Source organism: Talpa occidentalis, unplaced genomic scaffold, assembly GCF_014898055.3.
Source record: "Talpa occidentalis isolate TD23 unplaced genomic scaffold, MPIMG_talOcc4v2.1 talOcc4.4, whole genome shotgun sequence".
Taxonomy (NCBI): Eukaryota; Metazoa; Chordata; class Mammalia; order Eulipotyphla; family Talpidae; genus Talpa; species Talpa occidentalis.
The window spans coordinates 344,733-370,318 of NW_023604295.1; the positions used below are offsets into that span (position 1 = coordinate 344,733).

The 25,586-nt window shown below is 67.2% G+C and overlaps 1 protein-coding gene across 6 annotated transcripts; it reads right to left on the reverse strand.

Annotated features, from left to right (window-relative positions):
• PCBP3 (poly(rC) binding protein 3) lies at window positions 1-23,479 on the reverse strand. Of its 6 annotated transcripts, none has more exons than XM_037524849.1 (13): window positions 23,331-23,479; window positions 21,519-21,542; window positions 20,738-20,770; window positions 20,212-20,328; window positions 19,237-19,368; window positions 18,409-18,537; window positions 15,604-15,678; window positions 13,045-13,086; window positions 5,007-5,085; window positions 4,413-4,472; window positions 2,209-2,261; window positions 166-335; window positions 1-37 (listed from the first exon to the last, which is right to left on the reverse strand). In XM_037524849.1, the coding sequence occupies exons 1-13, from the start codon at window positions 23,397-23,399 to the stop codon at window positions 1-3; spliced, it is 1,020 nt and encodes a 339-aa protein (XP_037380746.1). In that variant the 5' UTR covers window positions 23,400-23,479. The 6 variants fall into 6 exon arrangements, with proteins under 6 accessions (XP_037380746.1, XP_037380747.1, XP_037380750.1 ...); XM_037524850.2 differs by having other exon boundaries at window positions 5,007-5,082; window positions 23,331-23,431; XM_037524851.2 differs by having other exon boundaries at window positions 2-37; window positions 166-328; window positions 23,331-23,431.
• Window positions 23,480-25,586: the final 2,107 nt, after the last annotated feature.

The window sequence follows — 25,586 nt, forward strand, 5'->3', positions numbered from 1 at the left end:
TCAGAGGGCGCCCATCCCAGTGACCTCAGACGTCAGCCTGCGGAGACCAGGGCGGCGGTCACTGCCCGGGGCCGCCCGCGGCCCCTGCCGCGCCGGGGAGCGGACGCCCAGGCCCGGGCCCGGGGCGCCCTGCCCGCCGACCCCGCGTGGGCGCCCCCGGCTCACCGCGCGTTGATGAGGTACTGGGCGAGGCTGATGTTGGCGGGGCTCCCGGTGATGGTGACCTGGCGCTCCGAGGACCCCTCCGTGGCGTTGGCGATCTTGATCTGCGCCCCCGACATCTGCCGGATCTCGTTGATCTTGGTCCCCTGGCGCCCGATGATGCAGCCTATCAGCTGGGAGGAAGGCGCAGCCCTTGGAGGCCCGCAGGCGCCGCCCGCGGACCGGCACCAGCGCTGGCCTCGGTGTCCTCGGGCAGCTCCCGCCTGGGCCTGGGCGAGGCTCCCTTTACTCCCCGTTTTGTGAGCTGCTTCAAGTGGGGTGCACGAGCGTGGAGCTGCGGTGCAGCGCGGGGTCAGCCTGGGCGACCCTCCTGTGGGGCACCCGCACCCGGGAGGCCTGTGCGCAGGGGCGGTCTGACCCCCAGGCCGCTGGACGCAGGAGGAAGAGGCGCAGGGGTGCAGCTGCTCGCCGGCAGCATGGCGGTGGGGGTTGGCGCGAAGGGGAAAGGGCTGAGGACGGCCGGCCCCCCCAGGACAGGGCCGGCCTGCGGCCCGCCGGGGTCAGCTGCTCGCCTGAGTGGCCTCCCGAGGGCCAGGGGTCTCCAGGCCACACAGCCGGCTCCCGGGGCTCCTGGCGCTCAGCTGCTCCCTCCCCGCCCCCTTGTCTGTCGGCCAGGCCCGAGGTCAGGGAGGGTGACCGCACTCCCCTCCTGGGCTCCCGAGGCCCCACACCCTCTGGCTGGACGAGAAATCCTGGGGCTCCCTTCTGACCAGGGCTGGGCAGACCGCTGGTCCCGAGGCCGCAGCCCCTCTAACCTGGGCGCAGCGCTGGCCCACTGAAGGGAGAACAAGACCCAGCACTCAGGAGGCAGCCCCCAGCCTGTCCCTTCCAGGCCTCTGGGAAGTCAGGTTCCTTTGCGCTCCTGCCCCATCCCCTGCAGGGGCGGGCGCTGGGGGCCAGCTGCACAGCCCAGGAGACCCTCCTCTCTGGGCCGGCCCCCCAGGCCGAAGTCGCCATCTTTCCGAGCCTTCTTTGCTCTTGGGGTTCCCCCCTGCCCGAGGGTCTGAGCTGGCTCTGCTGCCTGCATCCAGGGCCAGCCTCAGCCCGCCCCCACGGGGAGTGTCTCCCCTAGATGCCGGTGCTGTGGGGTGTCTGGACATGCACAGCCCCTTAGCTGCCACAGCTGATGTGTCCCCGGGCCACCCAAACCCCCTTTCCAGCAGAGAGCCAGGTGATTCTGGGACCAGGACCAGGGACAGGGACAGGGCCCGGCTCAGGGTGACACCCCAGGAAAGTGTGGGCCGGGCAAGCTCTGCAGGGTGCGAGGGCCAGGAGGACGGGCAGGGCCCTGGTGCACCAGGCGCGGCTCGAAGGCTGTCCAGGCCCTCCTGGGAGGCCAGTGTGTGGGCGGCGGGCACATGACCCGGCCCCTTCCCGCCAGACCCCGCGAGGGCGGGCCACGTGCCGAGGCCATGACAAACACGCCTGGTCTCCCCAGCCGAGGCTTCGGCCTCTTCAGAGGCTCTGTTTAGGGTGACTGCTGGGGTGAGCACCAAACCCGGGCGGCGCGGCTCAGGGACGAGGTCCTGCCCGCAGGTGGGGGAGGTGGGCACACGGCGTGGGGGCTAGGTGGGCGCTCCCTGAGGACGCCTGGCCTGCAGTGGCCCAGCCGGCCTGAAGTGGCCCGCCCCCCGGGCCCGCGCCCCCGCTGAGAGGACTCTGCCTGCCTCCTCCCACCTCTGCAGGACGTGAAGCCTGGGGCTTGGGCGCTCCTAGGACAGGCAGGGGGTTCAGAGGTTGGGGCTAAATACGGATCCCCACAAAGCCGCCCTACCTGGCATCCTGTGCTCCGAGCCCACCCCACCCCGCATGCCAGGGCCACTGAGGCAGGGCAGGCTCAGCCACTCAGGGCAGCCGCAGCTGGGCTCTCAGGCTTCCCGGGCTCGAGCCGGCCGTAAGCCCCCCAGGCTGCTTCTCTGGCTGTGGCACCCCGTGTCTGCACGGGATGAAGCCAGCCAAGCGGTGGGCGTGGGGCGACATACTCACATCATTGGGGATGGTGAGCTCGTGGGTGCTGGCCGGGGGGCTGGCGTCCAGACCTGGGCACACAAGGGGGCAGGTTAGGCCACCGGGGGCTGCTCCCCGGCCCCGCTCAACCCCCACCCCGGGAACCCCAGTCCTAAACTGCTCCCTTGGCCTCGGGCGCCCGGCTCCTCTCCCCCAAGGAGAGCAGGCAAGAGCGCGCTTCTTTGCGCGGGAGACCCGTGATCTGGCGAGTCCACCCGGCTGGGGCGCTGGGGAGCCATGGGGCGGCCCAGGACGCACGGTACCCTGGGGGTCCTCTCTGCGGGCCCAGGTCCCTGCCCTCTGCCCCCGCGCCCGCAGCCAGGGCGCCCCTGTGGCTTGGAGCGAGCCGGAGGCTGGGGGTGAGTGCGGGCACGCAGCTGCCTTTGCGCACAGGTCTCCCAGGTGGGGACGGAGGCCTCCTACACCACCCCACGTCCACCGTCTCTGCCCCGGGGCCTCCCGGCCAAGACACATGGGACGGGGCCTGCACAGAGATGCACCCAGCGCCGCCCCTGCGCCCCCCACACCCCCGCCTGCAGCTCAGGGCCCAGCTCCCATGGCAGCTGACCACTGGCATTCTGGAGCCTGCGCCTCTTCCGCCCCACTGGCCTGCTGTCCCGTCTCTCCTTGGCCCTGGGCGTGCCCCACACAGCTGCGGGGTCCCGCCCATATGCAGGTCAGAAGCCACCAGTGTTCAGACCCGCTCGTCCCACAGCGCCCTTCTGCCTCGCCTCCTGGCCCGGCCTGCCTGGGGGCTTGGTCTGACCTCAGCCTGTTGCCTGCACACCCCTCGCCCAGGCACCTGTGGCCCCACCCTGCACCTCGCTTCTCCCTCCAGGGAGCCTGGACGTCCAAAACCAGGCACCGGGAGTCCTGGGTCTTGGGGCACGAGCGAGCGGGGTATGCAGCTGGGGGCGTCAGCTCCCGGGGGCCATGGCTTTCCTCTGGCCTGGAGAGGCCTGGAGCTCCCCTCCCTCCCTCTGTTGCCCAGAGTGTCTGGCTGCCCAGCTGTCTCCACGCCTCCCATGAACAGGGGTGCCTGAAGGCCACGCCAGATGCCCTTGGTCCCGGCAGAGCCAGGCCTGGCTTGGGTGGCCACCCAGGCATACGCTCCGCCACAGGCGTTCAACTTCCTTTTATGAGGCCACGAACGCAGAACTCGTGCGGTGCAGGCACCTGCTTGAACCCGGCTCGTGCAAGGCCCGCAGCTGCCCGCCCACAGGCGCGACCTGCCGGGGGCGCTGCAGAGTGCAGATGCCCCCACCCCACTTCACCTGCCGTCCAGGGGCTCCAGGAGGCCACCAGCTCATGTCCCTGGGGTGCCAGGCAGGGCGGCAGGATGGGCACACGGCCAGGCCACGGCGGGTGGCTCAGCTGTGCGGCCAGGGCCGCGGGTCCCCAGGAGCCCCTTGCTGGGGGAGGCTGAAATCAGTCACCTGATAAACGCACGTGTGGCCGCCCAGACGCGACTCCTGTCAGGTCTCCTCAACTGGAGACGTTCTCTGGCTGTTTTTCACTTTCACTAGATCGTGCATGAGCACAAGCAAAGACTGCGCCCACAATGCTCAGGTCTCGGGGTCCTGTCTGGCCTTGGAAGTGGTCCCTGAGGTGGACTGGGCCTGTGGGAAGGCCTGGCCATGCCTCAGGGGCCCCTGGGCCCCAAGCACTAAAGGGGAGCAACGGCCACCTCCCCGAAACCTCCTCCTGGAATGCCCCTTCCGCGCAACGGCTGTGCTCTGCCCGGACCTGTGGGGGCCGTGGCGGCAGCCCCCGAGACCTGCGTGGGCCCTTCTCCCTGGCCCCTCCCAAAGGCGCCAAGGACCGCCGGGCCCGCCCCCTGCCAGCGCCCCTCCTCCGAGCCCAGGGTGAGTCTCTGCGCAAGCCGCAGGCGAGCCCCGCACAGCCTCCTCCGCGGGCGGGCGGCCAGGAGGGCGCTCTGGGAAGTGGGCCCTGCGTGGCATCAGCACCACAGCACGGCGCTCGCGCCCAGGCCGCCCCTGTGTCCGCAGCCACCGAGCTCGGCCGGGGCCACGCACCCGCCGGAAGCAGCCGGCAGCGCGTGGACCTGCGGGCTCCACGCGGGCCGGCCCTCCCGGGCGCCTGCGTCCCCTCTCCCCGCCGGCCCGGCGAGCAGCGCCGCGTGGCCTCGCAGCGCGCCAACCGGCTCGGCGCGGCCGCTTTACCTGACGACTGGCCCATCAGATTTTGAGCTTCTTCGGAGGAGTGCAAGGGCAGCTTCTCTCCTGGAGAGCAAGGAAGAGACAGGTGTGAGGTGTTGCCCTCAAGGAGATAAGCAAGTCACTGCAACTAGGGAAGCTCAAAAGATGACGGTGCGGGCTTCCGGCCGCGCCGCCCAGGCCTCGCTGGGCCGTGGGGAGGGGCCCGGTCGGCCGCGGGGCGTGGGGAGGCCCGCCCTGCTCCCGGCGGCGACGGCCCGTCTGCTTCCCAAGGTCAGGGCCGCCCGGCCCGGCGGCGCCGGCTCCCCGCGGAAGGCCCACCCGCCCCCTCACCGAGCGGGGCCCGCGTCGCGCTCCCGGCTGGGGGGCGGACGCGCCGGCGGGAAGGGCCCCGGGACGGCCCGTGGGCCGCACGCAGCGCCGGCCGGCCAGCCCGGGCCTCGAGGGGCAGACGGCGCTGCGCAGCGAGGTGACCGCCCCCCGCCCGCGGCCACCAGCCGGCCGCGCCGACCCCGTACCTGCTGCGCCACCGCCCCCGGCCGCAGCTCGGAAAGGTCCCCGGGCGAGAAGAGGAGGCAGAGGGGGCAGCTGGGTACGTACCGGGGAAAGCGGGGTTGGTCTGTCCGAGGGGAGGAAAGGGGGTTTGCTGCATGGCCAGCTGGTGGAGCTTGGTCAACTGCTGGGGTAGGAGGGACACGAGAGCTAAGAAGGTCATCGTCATCGGGCGCAGGCACCAGTCACGACAGGCAGGCACAGGCTCCGTGCGAGACGGGGGCCGCGCGGACACACGGCGGACGCGGACGTCCAAGGACTTGGCCTGGGAAAGCCAATGGGCGCCGGGCTGCGGGCCGGCTCCTGGCGGCTCCTGGCGGCTCCTCGCGGCCCCTGGCGGCTCCGGCCGAGAACCAGAGCCTCCCACGGAAGCCCGTGCAGAGGTGGGAGCCCCGGACCACGGAGGCGCCCTGGACCCCAGGCCAGGTCAGAGTCGGACCGGCGGGGCCCCGGGGCACGGAGTCCGCCCTGCGCACAGAAGGCCCCGCTTGTCGGGGGGCCCGTCCGCGGCCCCCTCTGCCTGCCCCGCCGCGCCAGGCCTGCAGCTCCCAGGGCGCCCAGCCCCACCCCACCTCGGCACCCCTGTAAGGAGGGGGTGACCGGAGGGTTGCCCTGGGGTTCCGTGGAGGGCGCGTGGAGAGTCCAAGTGGGCCCCCTTGGCTCTCGGTGCCCACCCCCGTTGCTAGATGTTGGGGGGCTTTCCCAGGCGGTTGCTTTAGCTATCTCATCGGAGCCTCACTTCCCTCGTGACCGTGACGAGACAGAGACGAGGCAGCGTGGCCAGACTCGGCCTCTCTCGGGAGCCAGAGGCGGCAGCAGGGCTCCAGGCCCGGCTCTCCGGGGCCACCGGGCTGGTCGTGCTCCAGCTGCAGGCCGGCCCCGCGGCGGAGGGCGGCATGCTCCGGGCAGGTGCGGGGCGCGTGCGGGGGCCCTCCGGCCCGGGACTCTGGGGCAGCGCCACAGGGCACACGCGTGCCCCTGCCCGCACCAGCCCCCTCCACCCACAGAAACACCTGGGAAGGCAGCAACCGAGCCGAAGCCCCAGCACTTCCCAGACGCGCGGCGGGGACCCCAGAGTGGGGCTGGGCCTCCAGAGCCCCCGCGCCCCGCCAGCGCCCAGCCCGCCAGGCGCTCCTCCCAGGGTCCCGAGGCAACCCCTCCTGAGTGTCTCCCCGCTCCGGGCCCACGCTCAGGGGCGCAGTCTGTGGGGATGGGCTTGTGGGGTGCTGGGTGGTCCAGCCTCCACAGGACGGGGCGAGAGTGTCGGAAGGCGCGGGCCCCAGCTACCGCTTCCCAGCGGCCCCGGCTCCCGGCCGTCCTGCGGGCTCCGGCCTCCCGCGGGGGCGGTGCAGCTAACAGCCTGCCCTCCCCGCTTCTGGGGCGGGTGCCCGTCGGGGGTCTGAGACCCGGGAGGCCACTCCGGGCCCAAATGTTGTGCCCGGGGGTCCGGAGTGGTGCGGGTTAGGGGTGGGGCGGCCTGCCCAGGTCTGGAGGCCTGACACCGGCGGGCGTGCCTGGGACGCGCTGTCCCGGGAGGTGGGGCCCTGCCGCTGTGCCGCGGGGAGACGCAGAGCGGCCGGCGACTCCCTTTGGACAGGCCGCGACACCCAAAGGCGGTGGGGGGGGCCAGGAGCCCAAGTCTTGGGGAGCACGGGTCTCGGGGAGCACGGGGGGCTGTGCTCTGCACCCACTGCACGGCAGGGTTCTCACCAGCTCCCAGGACGGAGGAGGACCCGCCCAGGCCGGGAGCAGGGCGCCGCAGGCGCGGTCAGGCCCGGGCCTCCGTGCGGGGCTGGGCTCCGGAGCACGCGGGGTCTCCACACGGACTCGCACGGGCAGGGGCAGGGGCTGCAGGTGCCTGCGGGGTGTGGGCCCCGCCGCCAGGCTGGCGTGCCCCGCAAAAGGAATCCCATATATTTCTCTGCAACCTGCCTTCTCCACTGGGCACAGACAACTCGAAACCCGGGAAGCACCGGGGCCGCACGCGGCGCCGCAAGTGGGTCACGAGCCAGCGAACGCGCCAGGCGGGCGGCGCGTCGGGCCGGCCCCGCGTCTCCTCCCAGATGCCGGCCTCGTGCCCGCCGTCCTGCGGGTTGAGTTTCGCCGGCGCCCAGGACAGCTGTGTGGACCTGGACACGAGCTTTGGTTCACTGTGCTAGGAAGAACTCGACTCGCCCTACAGGGACGTTACAGAAAAATTCTTTGAAGAACTGTATGCCATTCACTTCAGAAAAATTTCCTTCACGGTGTGTGCTGCGGTTTCGCTCAAGAAGAGCTTCTCTGGCCCCGCGCAGAAGGCCGTTCTCCTCGACGTCTCCCGAAAGCCGAAGCTGGTCTCCTCCACGCGGAGGCTGTGGGCACCTGCGCAGGGCTCTGTTTCCCTGGTGGCGATCCGCTTTCCCCGCGCGGAGCAGCCGCCATCCTGGGGTCATGCGGCCGCCCGGCCCCGGCCCCGCACCCTGCGCTGCCAGCTCCGCCAACGGCCAGACTGCGGGAAGCCTGGGTGTCGGGCCCCAGGCACTCCGGTCTGCCCCGCCGGCCTGGCACGCCGCACGCACACCTCGCTGCCGGCGCGTGGCCTGCTGAGAAGTCTCTAAATCCGCTGGGACGAATGACCCTGTCCTAGCGTCTCTTCATAAAAATATGATGATTCTTGGGCTTTTGGTTCTGTACAATGCTTCTTAAAATAGCATTTTAAGGGCCTCCCCTGGTGGCGCAGCGGTTGATCGCTGGGCTGCGAAGCTGCCCACGGCCTCTGCGGCGCTGGTTCGATCCCCGGCTGCTCCCCGGCCACCGGAGGAGGGTCCCGCATGGCGCGCAGACCTCTCCTGCCGCCCGCTGCTCCCCTCAGCAGTGTCCTTCAGTCCTTCTGCCTGCTCTGCTCCCCGCTCTGGCTCTGGTGAATCCTCTCACCCTCCCGCGCGTCTGACTGTGCCCAGTGCTTGTATAAATAAATAAATAAATCTTTTTTTTAAAAAATGGCATTTTAAGATCTTATAGGAATTTTGATTGTAATTATATGGCACTTTACCTCAGTCTGGGAAGAACTGACAGCTTTAAGATACTTAGTTTTCCTGTCCATGAACACGGGAAGCTGCTTCAGTTATTTGGTCTTCTTTAGCTTTCAGTAAAGACCAAGTTGATTTTTTTTGTTATCTTTTAATTACTGATTCAACTTAACTGCTCTGTAGAGAGTATAGTCCACTGACCGCACCTTTTGAAAGACGGTGAGACCTCCTGACGGTCTCGCTGTGATCAGCGTTCGTACATGTGCTCGTGAATCCCACGGTCAGGTTCAACATACATCACTCCAATCGGGATGTCTGCACTGACGTCTTCCTGATGCCCATGTGATCTTTGTGAGAAGAGAGCCAGAGGAAGGTTCTACTGCAGTGTCTCGCGCTCCTGTTTATGCTTCTTCCCGTCACATATCCTTGAATCTGTGTCATCGGTGCGCTGCTTTCTCCTACGGTAGACTGAACTTCTTTTTATCAATATGTATGTGATGACTGAACATAGAGTCTATCTGGTCTCGTGTTTTTTATGTTGATACTTTTATAATGTATTAGGTTTTTCTGATCAGTTTTTCCCCATGTTTAGCCTCGGTCTTCAGGTATGTCTCCTGGGAAAATAAGCTAATTTTTTCCTGCTGTTGTTTGCTTGTCTACTTGTTAAGCTTTAAAAAAAGGAATCTGACGGCCTTTATTTCTCAGTCTGATCACTCACTCGTACGTGTCGCCTGATGTCTGTTACCTTATCTCACACATTAATTTTCCTGGTTTTCTAGGGTTTCTTTCTTCGCTTGCATTGGTTCACAATCCCCCGCCCCCCGCCCGTGCCTTTAGGGGAGCTTTGCAATTGAACTATTTTCTGGTGGTGGCCTCCTGACTGTGTAATTTTCACTTGCACACTTAACGTCTAAATCCAGCGTCTACAGTCTTCCTGGATAACGCAAGGATCTGCGAGATATTTCAGTTCCCTTCAGCCGCATCCTGATCTGGTCCATGCCTCCTGTCCCTTTCGCTCTGCTGCTCTCGCCTCACAGATCAGCAGGAGCACTAGGACGGACAGTACTCGCTTTCACTTAGCAAATGTTGACATTATACAAAACCAGTATTTTAAAAAAAGGCTTGTCCTTAGGAAAGAAGCGGTCACTATCTTCGCTCACCACTTTCCTTCTCCTGAAGGGCAGCCGTTGATCTGCGAACGTGCACCTTAGGCCTGTTTCCACAGGGCTCCCTAGCCTCGTTAGCCTCTTGAGATTTTCAGGCCGACACTTACCAGGATGCCGCCCGCGTCTGTCCTCTCTTGCTGCCGGTGACATTTCATTATCTCACCTTGTTCCTTTGTTGAAATTATTTTTCTCTCTGATGACTTCGACGTTCACGTTCGGTGTCTGGTTGTTACAGTTTTACTTTGATATGCCTGAGAGGAATTCCTTTCAGTTCATCTTGTCTGGGATTTGCTGGGATTCCCGAATATGACAACTGAATTCTTGTATTAGTTCCAAAACTTCTTTAGTGTTTTTCCTTAGAATGTTTCCTCTCTCCATTCTATTCTCTCTTCCTCGAACTCCAGTGGGATATTCTCAGTCCTGCTTGTCAGTGTTTCTCATGTTCACGTGCCCACAAGCCACCGAGAACCTTCTGAAAATGCAGATTCTGGTTCTGAGAAGGGGCAGGCTGGGCCGGCGAGTACTGGCCTATTTGTTGAACCCCTCGGGGGGGTGGTGCAGAGAAAGGAAAGATTTAACTCGAGACCGTGACGGTTGCTGGACTTCTGTTTCGGGGGAGGAAGGACCGTGTGGCTCTGCCCTGGCGGCAGAACGGGGCCAGAGTGGGTCCCGCGGCTGCGTGGGGCAGCGCTGGCTTCTTTTCCACCATGAAACGCGGAGGGCGCCCCCGTCACCCTGCCGCAGGGCTCCAGAGCGGGTGGAGGAGGAGCACCTGCACAGCCCGCCCAGCACACATGCAGCTCCGTGCGTCGGCGGCGACCTGCACAGCCCACAGGCCCGGGAAACACTCCCACCCAGGTCTCCCGGCACCCCGGGTGTTTTTGCTTCCATTATGGCCCCTGGTTTCCAGCACTGCCCTGATTCCTCCCTGAAGAGCACACTTCCTCGAAATGCCTGACGCCCATCTACCGCCTCTGGCGGATCCAGTGGCATGAGGAGCCAGTTGCCCGTTGGCCCGTTAGCTCCAGTGGGTGAACCTCTCAATGCTCCAGCCCCTCAGTGGGAAACTGGAGCAAGCCCTCTGCGCTCAAGTCCAACATGCTGGCATTCAGGGGCCCCTCGACGGGGCGTTTACAAAGGGAATGACTCGGGAACTCTGCAGACTAGAAACAAGTGAGTCCTCCCTGACTCATTTCTTCCAGAAGGAAACATCTCCTCCTGGTGTACTCACGCCGTTGTCATTAAACGACAGAAATGCTGGACGAGAGGGACTTGGCGGTCACCCGCTGTGTCTGGCCAGGCTTCGCGGCTCTCAGGCCGTGGTCGCCGTCCCTTGTCCCGATTTCTGAAACTGCACCTGAACCCCCGGGCAGGACACGGAGGGGGCTTAGGCCCAGAGCTGCTCCCGGAGGACTCTCCGCTGGAGCTGTCCAGCCCGCCTCGGCTTGTCTGGAAAGCTGAGCGTCACCAGCAGAGAAAACTTGCGGGGGATTTGGGTGAAACCATGCAAGTGCCATGAGCGCACGTGGAGGGAAGCCGGGGAGGTGGGGATCCCGCAGATTCCCGGGTGAGGGCCATCTAGAAGCGCTCTTTAAAATCAGGGTCAGAGGAAAACGTCCTTTCAGTTCTAGCTAGAGAAGCACTCAGGCCCGCGACGCCCCCTCCCGGTCTTCTGTGCTTCAGGCCCGCTGTCGAGGACGGCGCCGCACCTGTCGGCTCTGGGCTTGAGGTCCTTAGAGTGTACATTCTCTTGACTACAAAATAAATTAATCTTTCTGTACTGATTGTATTTGGGTTCTAAGAAATGACACATCAAACATTCCTACTAACTCAGACGAAACCTGCCCTCCCTGCCGTCAGCACCGACGTCACCGAACATTTTTTGTTCCGAATGGATTATCCAAGTGATGGCCCCAGCCCCCGACGCTGCCCGCAGGGAAGAAGAGCCTCTCTCCAGGCCCCCACTGCCCCGGGGGGAGCACGGCCCCAGCCACGTGGTCCCGAGGCCAGTGCGCGGGCAGACGCCACGCAGGCCAAGAGACCGGGCACTTCCCCGAGGCACAGGATCAGTCTAGCAGCTGGCTACAAATCAGCGCAGACTAACCCTAAAAATACGCCGACGCCCGCCGTGAGGGGTGACTGGCCCCATGACGCGAGCGCACGAGGACGAGCTGGTGTGAAAATCAACCACCCACGCCCACGCCAGCCCGCACCCAGCAACGGGTCACAGCTGGGACGTTTCGGGCCAGACACGCATTTCTGTGGCCTCCGAGGTCTGTGCCTGAGCGGGTGGCGGGGGCTGCAGGCGCCCACGGCCGCCGTGGGCCGAACAGGACTGCAGGCGGACGAGCTGCCCTTCACCAGGCGGCCCGGTCACCGCACCTCCTCCCTGCCAAGAACCGACGGCCGCGCGGCCACGCCGGTGGTCCCCATTCCGCTCCCTCGGAGTCACCCTCACTGAGGGCAGCGGGGCAGTTACCGGGGAGCCTTGGAGGCTGCGGGACCCCAAGTGTGCTCTACTCAGAGCGTCCTGCACTGGGGGACGCCCCCCCCACCCCATTCTGCCACCTGCCTTCCAGGCAGCTGTCGGCTCTCTGGAGACGGAAGGGCTCCGGAGTTACGGGGCCCGCCCCTGCCGATGCTGGGGTCCCAGGCGTCACCGCCCGCGAGCCTTCGCGGGGACGCCATCCACCCCCTCGGTGAACAAGCAATTCACCCCTTTAAAGCTGCTGATGCACCTCCTCCTCCTCCCAAAGGTGGAACGAGCCGCGCCTTCCCCACCCCACGGCTCCCGAGGGCTGCTGAGCATCTTACGGGAGAACGAGAGCACCCCAGGGACAGAGAGAGTGGGTGGCGGTCACCAGCAGTGGCCGGGCTTCAGCCCCTGTCCTGAGAGGGAGGCCGAGCTGGTGCGGGGGTCGGGGCTGTGGGGCTGCAGCCGTGGGCAGGGGTGGGCAGGGAGGAAGCGCCCAAGCCGGCACCCCCCGAGGGTGTGGATCTGGGGGCCGGGCCTGCTGGTCCCAGGCGGTCCCCCCTTCCCATGTTTAGCGTCAGCCTCAAATCCAGACCAACGTCTCTTCGCTGCCAGTCTGAGCCACGCGGCCATCCTGGCGCCACCGCCCGCCGAATGGTGTTGCAGGGGCCACGCGGGCAGAGGCCCCCCGCAGCAGTGGAGGAGGCCCCCCTCCCCCGCCCGCGCCGCCTGCTGCCCCTCCGGCTCTCTCTGCCTCCGTCTCACTCCATTCTCTCCCGCAGCGGCCAGCCAGACCTCACCCCGGGGGCCTGAAATCCCACAGAGAACACCCCATCGCTGACGGTGGGTCCCCGCGCACAAACCAAGGCTCCCCCCGCAGCTCCCTGTGGGGAGTCTCGTCCTCCTGCACTGGGGTGACAGCCCCACGGCCAGGGGAGAGCGTGAGGAGTGGGCCGGCTCTGGAGCGGTGAGGCCGGTCAGCGGGAGCACCGGGCTGCTGCACCCCCGGCCCCCGACCGGCTCCAGAGGGCGACAGGCCCGGGCCGCGGCCTTCGTCCAGGCCTCTGCCAAGGGAGGGCAGCGTCGCCCACTCCCCAAGGCCCCACCCGCAGCCTGCAAAGACCCGCTGGGGGCACATCCCGCAAGTTCTCAGGCGCCCAAGGAGCGCCTGCCCCCAGCCCGCCAGGCCGGCGTCAGGCAGAACAGCCTCCACGCAAGGCCTCCAGGGCAAAAATCAAACAATTTGACGTCAGGCCAAGTCCTCCACACGAGCAGAGTTAGTGCTAAGAGGTTAAAGGTCACTCGGGGCCATGTGCTACAACACCCGCCAGGGACACCGAGATCATTAACATTACTGTGCAATATTAACACCAGCGGCAGAGGAAGCAGCATGCAGGCGCAAGCGGCCGCGAGCAGGGGAGGCGAAGGGAAACACTCACATCCGGGTGGGGGATGGCGTACTGTCCCTGGATCGTGTAGGCCTGGGGAGAGAGAGACACGGTCAGGGTCAGCTCCGCAAGCGGGGCCCGAGGAACAGGCCTCTCGGGGCCAGAGGGGCAGAGACAAAGGGCCTCGACCAGCACCCTGGGCCGAGGCTCCCGTCGGACCCGGGGGCGCCGCGCCGCCGAGAGCTGTGGGCAGCCCGACTGGCCATGGGGTCGGGGGACCATTCCCCTCTCACTTCCTGCGTTTCCTGAAGGACCAAAGCGCAACCTGAGGCCCGTGACAGACTCAGCTTTTAGCACTTTGAAAATTACTCAACCGTCAGGGTAAACGTTTTGAGGACGTATTTACCCCCAAAACAAAAGGGAAACTTTAAGAGGTGACCCTCGAAGCCAATTTTGCAGACGTCAAACTAAGTCAGAAACGCACCCAAGACAGGTTTGTCTTCCAGCCTCTGCGGCCCGGTGGCAGTTCTGACCGTGGGGTGCACGCGCCACCAGCTCCCAGAGGGACCAGGGTGAGCCCCCAAGGCCTCATTCTGCTTTGCTAGTTCACTGGTCTTCAAGACCGTGATGCCGGCCAGCCAGGCGAGTGTGGGCCCCTCGTCCAACGCAAACCCCACAGGCCAGGCCCCACCCACCCCAACAGGCCCACCATCTAGGACGCGTCCGGAAACCCCCGGCCGAGAACCAAACCCCACACAGAGTCAAGGGAGAGTCAAGACCAGAGACTTGCCTTGGGGCTGCGGGGCCGCGGGACGCCCCAGCCCATCCCCCAGCAATGGGGGGCCACGGTGGGGGAGGAACGTGGCCTCCAGTCGCGGCCCACCGTGTCACCGTGTCCCGAGTGGACACGTGGCGCCCAGCCTCGCCCACACGTGCGCTCCCGCGCACCCGACGGGGACCGAGGCCAGGCACCGTGTCCTCCCCCAAGGTGGCGCCCGCGGGTTAGTCAGACGCAGGTTTTCCACGTGTGAGTTGCCCCGGGAACAGCCCAGCCCGGGCGTTCGAGGCCACGCAGCCACTGGGGGCCTGAGGCCGGTCTGGCCAGGGCCGCTCCATAACTGAGGAGTGAAGGAATCTTATTAGATCTGGCCAGCGTCCCAGCGGGAAGGAAGTGGGGTCCCACCTGCGCCTCTGCGTCTGTTCTGGGGGTGCACAGGCACTGCGCCAGGCGAGGCCCCTGGGGCTGCCCGCGGGGAGCCTCGCCCTCCCCACACTGTTCCCTGACCGGCCTCCGCTCCACGTCCAGTAGGTCCGGCCTCAGCAGCTCGCCGTCCCCAGCAGGCAGCAGCAGAGACTCTCGTGTGAGATGCCAGCAACGCCACCCTGGTGGGCGCGAGTGGGCATCTTCCCACGGAAGAGGCCAGAGGTGGCCACTCCACACCGCACTCCCCGTCTGGAGGTGGCTCCTCTGCCTTGTTGCCGGCAATGCGCCCGGGGTCTGAGCGCCAGGGGCGGCCAGCACGCGCAGACCGCTGTATCCCGAGGGCGTGGTGCCCGGCTCAGACACCGACACTCCAGCGGCCGCCTCGGGCCAGGCGTCCGTGTCAGGGGCGGCCTCGCGGCTCCAGCCGAGTCGGGTCTGCCGCCCCTGCCGCCTGCCGGCGCTGCCTGTGGGAGCCTGACTCCTTCTGGGGTGAAGTCCACGCTTCCCCGTGTGGTAGCGGTAGGGTCCAGACCACACACCACACGTGTGGCTCGCCTGTGAGCTAACCAGGAATTTGGGGGTACATGGAACTGCTGTGCATCCGGCCCATGCTCCCTGAGCTGGCAGGAGTGGGGCGTCCGGGGGGCCGGCAGGGCAGGCCACGGAGGCGGGAGGCGCCAGCTGGCAGCTGGCAGGGTTGGGCGCGTGGCCCTCCCTGCGGTCCCCGCAGACCTGAGCCCCTCCGTCGGGAAGATCTGATAAGATTCCTTCACGTGGCCAAGAAAATCACGGAGCAAACTTCTATTCGCTCCTTGCTTTTTACCGATCAAGGAAAGCCGCTGCCGCCCGCCCCGCCCCGCCCCCCCCCCCCCCCCGGCCGGGCCCGTGCGGGTCTCGGTCTTCACTCTCCCCGGACAAAGACACACGTGCTGCCGGCCGGACGCAGAGCTCCTCCAGGCGCCGCTGGCCAAGTCCACCCCTGCCCGGCTGCGGGGGCCCTGAGCCGTGCGCCCTGCCTCCCTCGCCCCGTGCTCTGGGCACCTGCTCGCGGCAAGCGGGATCCTCGGCCTCGCCACCTTTACTGCCGCAAGCACGCGCCGGCCACCTGCCTCGCTCCCAGCCTGCGGCCCGGGCTGCCGAACACGCTCCCCAGCGAGACCGGGGCGGCTCTGCGGGGCAGAGCCCGTGGAAGCCCGGAACGAGGCCCGGCCAGGCAGGGGCGCGGGGCCCGGGGCGCGCGCTGCTCCTCCCCGAGGGCCTGGGGGGCCGGGAGAGCTCTGCGTCAGCACGGGGGGTCACGTGCACGTGAGAAGGCGAGAAAACCTGAGTGCACTAACGGGCAGCGGCGGGTGCTGCAGTAAAAGGCTGAGGTTGGCAGTGGAGGCCGCGAGCGGGTCGGCTCTTACCTGACCACCTGCAAAAATGACAGGGGTGGAGGCGGGCTTTGGGCGGTAGGGAATGGTGGCACCTTTCGGTGGGGACTAGGAAAAGGGACAGGAGAGGGAGAGAGAGCGTTAGAGCGGTCCGGCGCGCGCGGCCCTGACGCCGGGGACGCTTCCTTCCCGGGCCCACCCCCGCGCCCGCGGCTTTCTGCTCCCTGGGCCTCCGCGGTGCCGCAGGGGTGGGGGCTCCCCTCTCCTCCAGCACAGAACTGCTGCCCGAACTGTGCCCCGCTGCGGTGCCAACCACCTCCGCAGAACGGGCTTTTGGGGCGCGCAGGGTGGACCCCTGGGCGGAACCGGACAGAAGACGCCGCCCTGCCCGCCCAGACACAGGTGACAGCCGCCTCCAGGGCCCAGCGCGGCGTCCGCGCACGCGGGCTCGTCCTCTGGGCCAGGACCTTTCTCTGATGCCCCGAGCAGCATCACCGGGGCTCCAGCGCCCCAAATAGGCTCTGCGTGGCCTGGGCCGTGCTCAGTCCCATCGCAGGGAAATGAGAAGCTTCCAATTTCGCTACTAAGAAAGGGAGGGACTTCTTCAAAAGCTGGGAGTCCAAGCTCTAAGCCGCAGGCGTGATGAGCTGCAGTCACGTCCTTGGCTGACCCCGTGCCCAAAACACAGGATGTGCCGGGATGCGCGACGCCCTCCGGTCCTGGGATTCCGACGCCAGCACGCCTGGGCCCCCGCCGGGTCCCCGAGGGCGGGCCTCCCGGAGCAGAGGGTGCCAGGCCTGGGAGTGGGTCGGGAATCCCAAGGCGGCGGCGCCACGGGCCAGAGGCAGAGGGTGAGGGCGGGACAGCCGTCCCTGCCGGGAGTGCTGGGGCCACGGTCTGCTCAGGCCCGTCTCGTCTCAGCCCATCGGCGCGCCCTGAGGGCGCCCACCACAGGGACCCAGCCAGGCCCTGCTGGGACCCTCGGTCTCCGGCGCAGCCGCGAGCACGCGACGCCGTCGCTGCGAGGAGGGGAGGGCCGCCGAGGCTGACTCAGGCGGAGGCCTGGCGAGACCCCGGTTCCCGGGGGGGCCATCTTCAGGACTCATGGGGCTCTAGAAACATCTCCAGCGGTATCTCCGCAGACCGGGTTTGCTGGGGTCTCAGGCTAGACTCGCGTTCACGCGACGGGACCGCGACTACACTGAGCGCGCGGCGGCCGTTCTGGCCCTGGAAGGCAGACAGCTCATCGGGGCTGCCCTCCTGCCCTCCGCCGTGCCCGCCTCCGGGCTGCCCTCTGCTTCCACTTGCCGCCACTGGCCTGATTCCTGGTTCCCAGTCTTGCCGAGCTCCTGAGACACAGGCGAGGCCTCTGAGCACAGCCTCCCCGCCCCCCGCCCGGCTCCCACCAGCCTCCTCCTCCCCAGCCCCACCGGGCGGGAGCCCCTCGGGACCCAGGGCCTGTCCACAGTAGGGCAGCCTTTGTGGGTCATGTCAGGGTGGCGCCCGCCGCGCAGCTCTGCCTGAAAGTCCTCCAGCCTCGTGTCCAGTTGCCCTTCGTGTCAACGGCGGACCCAAGGTTTGCGGAGGGGAGGCGGCCGCGGGTCTGGCCCTGAGCGCCTGGTGACGGGAACAGGCGGAAGGCGCCGCCCCAGGAGGCCGGAGAGTTACGCTTCCCCTGGGCCAGGCGCGCCTCACTCTGCCGCCTGACTTAAGCTCCCTGGAGGGCGACGGGGCAGTTCCGCCCGCAGCCCGGGGTCCACCTGTTTCTGTGGGGGCGGCATCTGCCCCACACGGGGAGCTGGCGTGGCCTTTGGGAGAAGCGCTGACCTTAGTCCGGGATGTCGGAGACCCTGTCCCTTCTGGGCCATTCCCGCCCCCTGCTCCTGGGGCGCCCGCCACACAGGCAAGTTCTTTCTCGACTCCTCGGGGTCCCACCCGGGACGGTCAGTTGGCTCCCAGCTGCCCACGCAGCCCTCTGGGGCAGCACCAGTGGTCACGGGACTAGTGTATGGGGGTGGGGGGCTCAGAACACCAACTTAGAAAAGACTTTTTGGCGTCACAAAACATCGTACTGCGAGGGAATAAAAAATATACAAAAGGCGTGAAAGGCACGTGGTTCTAGCACTGCGTGCGAGCCTGGGGTCGCCTGGGAGCAGACCCCGGGGCGCAGCCGGCGTGGGCGCAGCAGGGCAAGCAGCCGGCACCAGCGGCACGGCGGCACCCGCCTCAAGCAGGGTCACGTCGTCCCAGCGTAAGGACAGCACCCCCGGCCACCCGGGGGAGCTCTGCGGCTTCCGGGTATTGACTGACGCGCGATTTCCGCGACAGCCTTTCAAGAGAGGCAGCCTGCCCAGCTGCGCCTCCTCGCTGACCTCCAGGGCGCGCTGTTTGCTTCGCGGGCCCTCCCTCTACTACGTGGGCGACTGCCCGGGTTCGGTCCTCCGGCCTCAGCGGCGGTGCTGACCGCAGACCGAGCGAGCTGGGGCGCCACCTGCCTGCCCCGGTGGGCGCGGCAGTGCGGCTTCCCAGGCCCGCCGGTATTCAGCGCCCTCACGCAGACTCTTCCCTCCACACAATTCCAGAAACCAGGGGAGAGGGGTGACCTTCCTACGCTATTCTCTTCAGTGGAGACACTGGGCCCTCCGGGTTGGCAGGTGCCACTGCCTGCCCCCCAAAGCACCCACACATCCAGCATGGCTCTCCCTCAGGCCGCTGGGAGCCTGGGTGGCTCCTGACTCCGGCCTGACTGCCCTGACCACAGGGATCCTCCAGGACCACAGGGATCCTCCAGGCCCCCAGGCACCAAGCCTCAGGGGCCCAGGGCGGGGCCGACTCTACCTCCAGCATCACCACACAGATCTGCTTGACGCACTGGATGATGGCGTCGGGAGTCCCCGAGATGGTCACTGCCCTCTCCGTGGAGTTGGGCAGCATGTCCCCGGCCACCTGGACCTGGGCACCTGTGGACTAGAGAGAGCAGAGGTTGGCAGAGGTGGCAGAGCAGCTGGGCTCTCTCGCGGGAGCGTGGAAGGAGAAGCCCATGTAAAAACCCAGCAGACATGGTCCCCCACGGCACCCCCCTCAGCCGTGCCTGGGCACCCAGGCCCCTTCGTGATCCTCAGGGACTCCAGGGACAGGTTTGACCCATCTCAGGCCACTGCCGCCCAGCACAGGCCTGGCACAGAAGCCACCCAGGACCGAAGCCACTTTTGCAAACACACAGAGCTCTGGCTCCTCTGTGGAGCTTTAGGTCACAGAGAAAGTCTAGTTGTGGAGCCGTCTCTCCTCAAAGGACTCCAGACGCTGCCACCCTCCTCCTGGGTCAGGGGAGGGCTCAGGACCCCCCCCCCAAGGGAGATGGCTGCGAAGCTCGTGCTGACTCCATCCTGGCTGGGTGGCCAGTGCCTTCCAGGAGCCACGTCCTGAGGGCACGTCCTGGGGCAGCAACCACCTGACCTGTGCTGAGAGGCCCCTCCTCCACGCCTTCCTGCAGGACCCCACAGGTAGGGGTTCGCCTTTCACTCTGCTCTGTGGGCTGTTCGCCCCTGTGCCGTTCCTAGCCCGTGGGGTGCCGTGATGGGGCCCAGTCGTCCTCAGGAGGCCGCACCTCCCCAGGGTGCCTCTCCCACCCAGCAGCCAGGCAGGGATCGGGTGGGGAGCTGTTACCTCCCTGATCTCCTTGATCTTGGAGCCGCCTTTGCCAATCAGGGACCCGCACTGGCTAGCGGGGACCACCAAGCGAAGCGTCACCGGGGGCTTGCTGGTGGCAGGGCTGTTGCTCATGGAGTTAATGATGTCCTGAGGAGAATCAGGACACCATGTTGGCCACACAGCTGGCCCTTGAGTGAGTACCCCCGCCAGGCTGTGAGGAGGCCTCGGAGGGTGCGCCTGGCACCCCAACAGGCGGGCAGGCTCAGGCACGGGCTCCAGACACCAAGGGCTGATCCTGAGAAGCTCAAGGTCAACGGCGGGGAAGACACTGTGGAGACACAGGTGCTCCCACCGGGGGCGATGCTGCGTGTGCACAGGGCAGCGCATGGCGGCCAGGCCACGCACCAGGGTGGACGAGAGGGGACCCGCACAGGGGACCCCAGCGGGCACATCCGCGTGGTCACTGGGGACTGGACCCGGCCAGGGGCCAGAAGCCCCAAATCGGCCCTGATCTCTGTTTAACCCAGCCCGTGGCACGGGTTTGACGAACAAAAAAACTGTTTCCCGCGAATACAGATACCAAACGTGTCTCCAAATGACTCGTGGCAACTACAAAAAAATCAGGAACATAAAAACCCACAGCTGACACTCGCTGGCAGCAGCACACGCACGCACTCCCGGAGCTGCACGGGCGCTACACCCTCCAGCACGAGGACGTACACCTAAGCCCGGGTGTGTGGCCCGGGGCAGCCGCTGCGGACGCGCTGCCCGGGCCTCCTCGGGACTCCGCACACTGGAGATCGGGCCTGAGCACAGGCCAGTGCACGACAGGCAGAGCCAACAGCTGGCCTGTGGCGGGGCGCGGGCAGGCAGGCCCACCACCGGGAGGACAGAGCGGGACAGGTCCTGGGAGGCAGTGGCTGAGGTGTCCGCACAAGCAGACCCTCCAAGTGCCCATCACAGGGGCCTGGGGGCAGGAGCACGTCTTACCTCCTCAAACTTGTAGGCGATCATGGCAAAGGCCTTGAAGATGGCGTCTGTTGGGCCTGTGATGGTCACAATCCTCTCTGGGCAGTTTCCCTCTGAGATGTTGATCCGTGCGCCGCTCTAGAAGAATGCAGCGAGTCCCAGAAACGCGATCAAAGCTGCGGGTCTGGTGACGTGGGGGGCCCCGCAGGCCCACTGAAGACCGGGGTGATCACATCCGCGGGCGCCTAGTGGGCCAGCCTCACCAGCTGGAACATTCTAGTTCCCTCTCTTTGGAGGGTGTTTTTAATGATCAGGAAGGATCCAAGCACCGGGACAGATGCAGGTGCCCTGGCGTTTGCCTGGGAAACAGAGGCCCTTGAACCGCGGGGGCATGCGGTCGCGGGAAGGGGCCCCACGCTGCCGCTGCCAGGGGCTCGGCGGGGCTCAGCCTTCTGGAAGGGCTCCCGGCAAAGCCACTGAGGAGCCACCAGCTTCTGCAGCCCCCACCTCCCGGCCCCAGGAAGTGTTGGGGGCAAACCACACCTACCTCTTCACGCATCTTTTTCACAGTTTCTCCTTTCTGGAAAAGAGATTAGACGAGGGGAAGGGGTCACTCGGGGCTCCCACCGGGGCAGGCAGAAGGCCTGGCCCTGCAGTGCGTGGTGTCGGGAGCCCTGGGGCCCACCCCTCAGGAGCCTGACTCAATTCGGGGGCCGAGGGCCCCACTGTCCCCCCGGACACACGCTGTGCGGGGCGCTCGAGCAGGACATTGGGAGCCGACACGCACAAGCAGCCCCGGGACCGGTCTGCACTGGGGCTGCCCCTGCACCTATGAGGGAGCCAGATTCCCAGTGTCCAGGGACACTCAGGACCCAAGCGAGTGTCCAGGTGCAGCCAGACCAGGCGGGTGGGGGGCCTGTCTGGCCTCCCCCACAGGGAACGGGCCGCCACGCTGGCCCTTGCTGTGCTGTGGGAGCGTTTCTCTCCTCGGAGCTGGCAACACAGACTCTACCGCTCGCGGGTAGAGGGGAGTCTGACCCCGCAGGACGAAATGAAATGGTTCTCACTGGGTTCTGGAAACTTGAAGGACTGGCCCCAGGGCAGCCGAGGAAGCCAGGCAGGCTGGCAGCGCGGCCCAGGCTGCTCCCGGTCCTCGGCAGGTGCTCGGACAGCTGCCAGGGGCAGGGGCAGCTGCAGGGCGAGGAGACGCGGGGACCCTCCTGCTCAGCCGCCCCGGCCCGCCCCCCACCCTGCACGCAGTGCCGACGCCCTGGTAGCCACCCCCCGCCCCCGAGATGCTGAGCGAGCCGGGGTCCACTCATAATTACCTTCCCGATGATGCTCCCGACTTCCTGTAGGAGACAACCAGAGAGACGCTGTCACGGGGCAGGAGAGAAGCCAGAGGCGGATGCGGAGCCCTGGCCTCGTCCTCGACAGGAGGGAGGGGGAGCCCGGACGCAGGTCGGGCGAGAGTAGCTGGGCTGCCGGGCAGAGCCTGGCGCCCCGACAGGAATCTGTGCCCATCTAAGCTCGGCCAGAGCCTCGCCCTGACTGCCCGGCAGACAGACGAGCAGGAAAACGGTCACTACTTTCCGGACCGCTCCGTCAGGAGGCGGCGTCTGCACACCTACGGCCTCGAGGATCGGCGGCAGGAAAACCCTGCCGGGACGCGGGGAGGCTCTTCCCCGACTTGGCCGTGCACGGGGCCCGCATCGAGACCGTCACGTCACCTTCACAAAGGGAGGAACATTCCAGAGCAGAGCGGCCCGGGACGCAGGGAGGTTCTAGGCCTGAGCTGTGAGGGCCGCAGACTCCCCGCCGCCGCCCAGTCAGAGGCGGGGCCGGCGGGACGCCCGGCGGAGAGGACGACCTTCTCAGCCTCCCACTCATTTCCCCGCACGGCCACGCTCCCCACGAGGACAGTGCTGCCGGCGAAAGCTCCAGACCCCGCCGGGCTGTGGGGAGGGCAGCGCAAGGGGAGCAGCGGGCACCAGGCCGTGACACTCACGGCCCCTTGGCCGCACGAGTCTGGTGCTTACTGCACAGCTGCTTCTGGGGGTGGCACCGTAGAGCTGCCCTGTGGACACCCTCTGTGGACACCAAGCTGCCCACCTGACCAAGTGCCCCTCCCGCTGGGGAGGTGGCTGGCTGCCAGGTCTCCAGCCCAGCGGGGAGGGCGGGGTGCGAGCCCTGGGCCCCAGGAGGCCTCTGCCGCCTCGCAGGACACCACGCAGGGCCAGGCGGGAGCAGCTAGGACCAGCCCCGCGTCGGCCTGGAACTGGAGGAAGAGCTCACGGGGCCCGGCAGAGGGACACACGACGCGCACGCGTGCATGCGGCTGTCTGCGCGTGACCACACGCGCGCTCCCCAGCTCGGCCGGGGCCCACCGCGAGCCCCTCCACGCCGAGGACCGAGGTTCCTCTGGAGGCAAGGCTGACTGCAGCCCGGGCAGGCGGGCAGGGCACGGGCGCGCCCAGGACGAGAGCCGCGCAGAGGCCACCACGCCAGCCCGAGAGGCTGCTCACGCCCACGCAGGGACGAAGGCGCCTTGACAGACGTCGGCGCGGGGAGCGACAGGAGCAGAATGGGCAGCCCTGGGCCCATGGGGACGGGGGGATGAACTCGCACGCCAGGCACCCCCACGGCTCCTGAGCGCCTCACAGGGACCCCTGACAACGGAGGAGGAGCCCCCATCCAGAGAGCACCTGAGATCTGGGCCCCCGGAAGGAAAACCCTGACGTTCCTGCCAGGGAAGAGGCCTCAGAGAAGCCAGTGTGAGGGCGGCGCCCCGCGGCAGCCGGGGAGTCTCAGAAGAGGAAGGCCCAGACCACGGGGAACCCCACCAGGCGAGGGGGCGCACAGGGAGAGCAGGCCGGGGTGGCCTTCGCGTGTGCACAGGGTGCTGGCGCCGGGGTGGGGTGTGGGGCGGCGGGCAGGACACCCCCCCCCTTGCAAGAAATATGCGGGGAGAAAACACGGAGGAGCGGGTTGGTGACAGGGCGCTGGGGGGGCACTGAGGCCACGGGCCCGCGACCCGCCGCGGCTCTCCGCCAGGGATGGCTCAGAAGAAAGGCCCAGCGGGGCGCCGCGCTGCCCCCCCAGGGGCGACTCCTCCCGAGGGCGCGGGCGCGGGCGCCTACCTTCCCGTGCATCAGCAGGCGGATGGTGAGCGTCACGTTCAGGCCGCCCTCGGACACCTTGGACTCCATGGCTCCTCCGCAGTGCGGCTGGGGGCGGCGGCTGGGGGCGCGGCGGGCGCGGCGAGGAAGGACAGACGCGGCCCAGGTGGCGTCCCCTGGGGGGAGAAGGCCCGGCTAACTGGAGCAAGGCCGGGGCTCGGGCCCCTGGCCCGGCCCGCAAGGCCCTGCGTGCCGGAGGGGCGGCCCTGGCACTGCTGCCCAGACACGCGGGGAGGCGGGGGCTGCCCGGGCGCCGAGGGCTGCCCAAGGCGGGTGAGCTCGGTGCTCGCCCCACAGCTGACCGCCTGGCCCCGGCCTCAGGGTCCGCCTGGGCAGAGGCCGGACGGGGGAGGGGCGCGGGGCTCCCGCGAGGCCGTCCCAGCTCTGCCCTTTGCCACCAGCTGGGCAGGCACCCCCTCCCGCTGGGACGCCCCACGCCCTCGCAGTCGGGCGACTGGGGTGGGGAGGCCTGTCGGGGCCAGGGCGCCTCGGCCACCCTCTCCCGAAGTGGGCTGAGTACTCCTGACCACACTGCGAGGCGCCGGGCGCGCCCTCCAGCACCCCGAAGCCCCTCCGCGCCCCTCTGGCTGCTGCGCAGCCGGGACTCTGGCGGGCGGCCCCTGGGAGCCCACCCGGGGAGGCCGCGGCCGGTGCCCTGGGGCCGGGAGGCGCAGGCGGGGGCAGCGCTGACTTGTGCCCGGGGGACCCGGCTGGGGTGGGGGGCCTGGGGACCCCCTGGGGAGCGCCAGGCCCTCACCCGAGCACAGGGCGCAGAGCTGGGCGGGGGACGGGGAGCAGGGAAGGACGGAGAGGCCTCGGGCGGAGCACTTGGGCCCGAGCCCGGGGCGCAGCCAGGCGGTGCAGACAGCTGCCGTGGGGTGCAGCCTCCGGCGTCTGTGGCGCGGGGGCATCCATGCCGCAGGTGGGCGAGGAGGGGGTGCAGGGCAGGTCCAGACAAGACCCACCAGCCTGGCGAGGGGTGGGCGCGGGGCAGTGGCAACAGGCTGACCCCGAGGTGCCCTGGGCAGAGCGGAGAGTCGCGGGAGGCGCGGAGCGTGCCTGGGCAGGGCAACCTGGCCGCCCGAGCGCCCCCGCCCAGGCAGCCACACACCTGCCCAGGTGTGCCCAGGCGGCGGCCCGCGGAGGGGGTCAGGAAGCCCCTGGCCAGCTCCACGGCGCAGGGGTCACCGCGGTGGGGTCCGAGCCGGCGGGCAGGGGACACTCCCGGGCAGCTGCGCTGGGGCTGCTCATATAGCCGTGGGGGCGGGGCCAGGGCCGTTTTATGCAAATGAGGGCTTCAGTTGCGCAGTTCTGATTGGTGGGACGTTTGCCACGGGGTGATTGGTTGAATTTCAACCCTGGGCGTGGCTTGCCCAGGGGTGGCTGCAGCTGGCCATGGATGCAGCTGCACAGCCCCCACAAGGGGGTGTAGGGGGTGTGGGGGGGTGTGGGGGGTGCGCCTGGACAGTCTGCACAGCCCCATGCACCCGTACCCTGGACACACACACACACACATACCCCACGCGCCCAGGCCCTGGGCACAGACACGCGCACACACACGCACACACGCCCGGGCCCTGCAGTGCCTGCCCATGACCCTCGAGCCTCCAGGCATGGATGGCTCTCGCTCACTTTTCTTGTTTTATTTCTCACCACCCGCCACGTAGCTGCAAAGGGAAGCAAAGTCCCTGGGCTGCACCCCTTGGGCTCCCTGGACACTGGCCCCTTGATTAGACTGTAAAGATGACACTGCAGGTTGGAAGAACTAGACTTCTCTTTCACTTTACAGGTTTTGGGGGGCAGAAATGTTTTCTTCCCGAAAGCATTGCTGCTGAAAATGTGCTAAAAGGAAAACAGCGCGCAGCGAGCAAGCGCACGCAGCGCTGTGGACACATGGAGACCCTGCGGGCGGCCCAGGCAACGGCCAGGTCGGCCTTGCGTGCTCAGAGACGGGCACCTTCCGCGCACTCGGCCTGTTAGTTCCAATTACGTGTAATAAAGTAACGCTTCAGTAACCAGGGCTTTAATACGAAGTATGATGGGAAGTGACACGTCCTTACGTATTAACCTCACCATCCTCACTGTCGGGGTGGTGACCGCCAGCCGCACGTGGCCATTTGCCTTTGAAATAAAATTCGCCACCCACGCTTTAAGTCAAATCGACAGCCTCTGTCGCCAGTGATGTGAGCGGACAGTGGGGTGTGCTGTCCCGGGGCG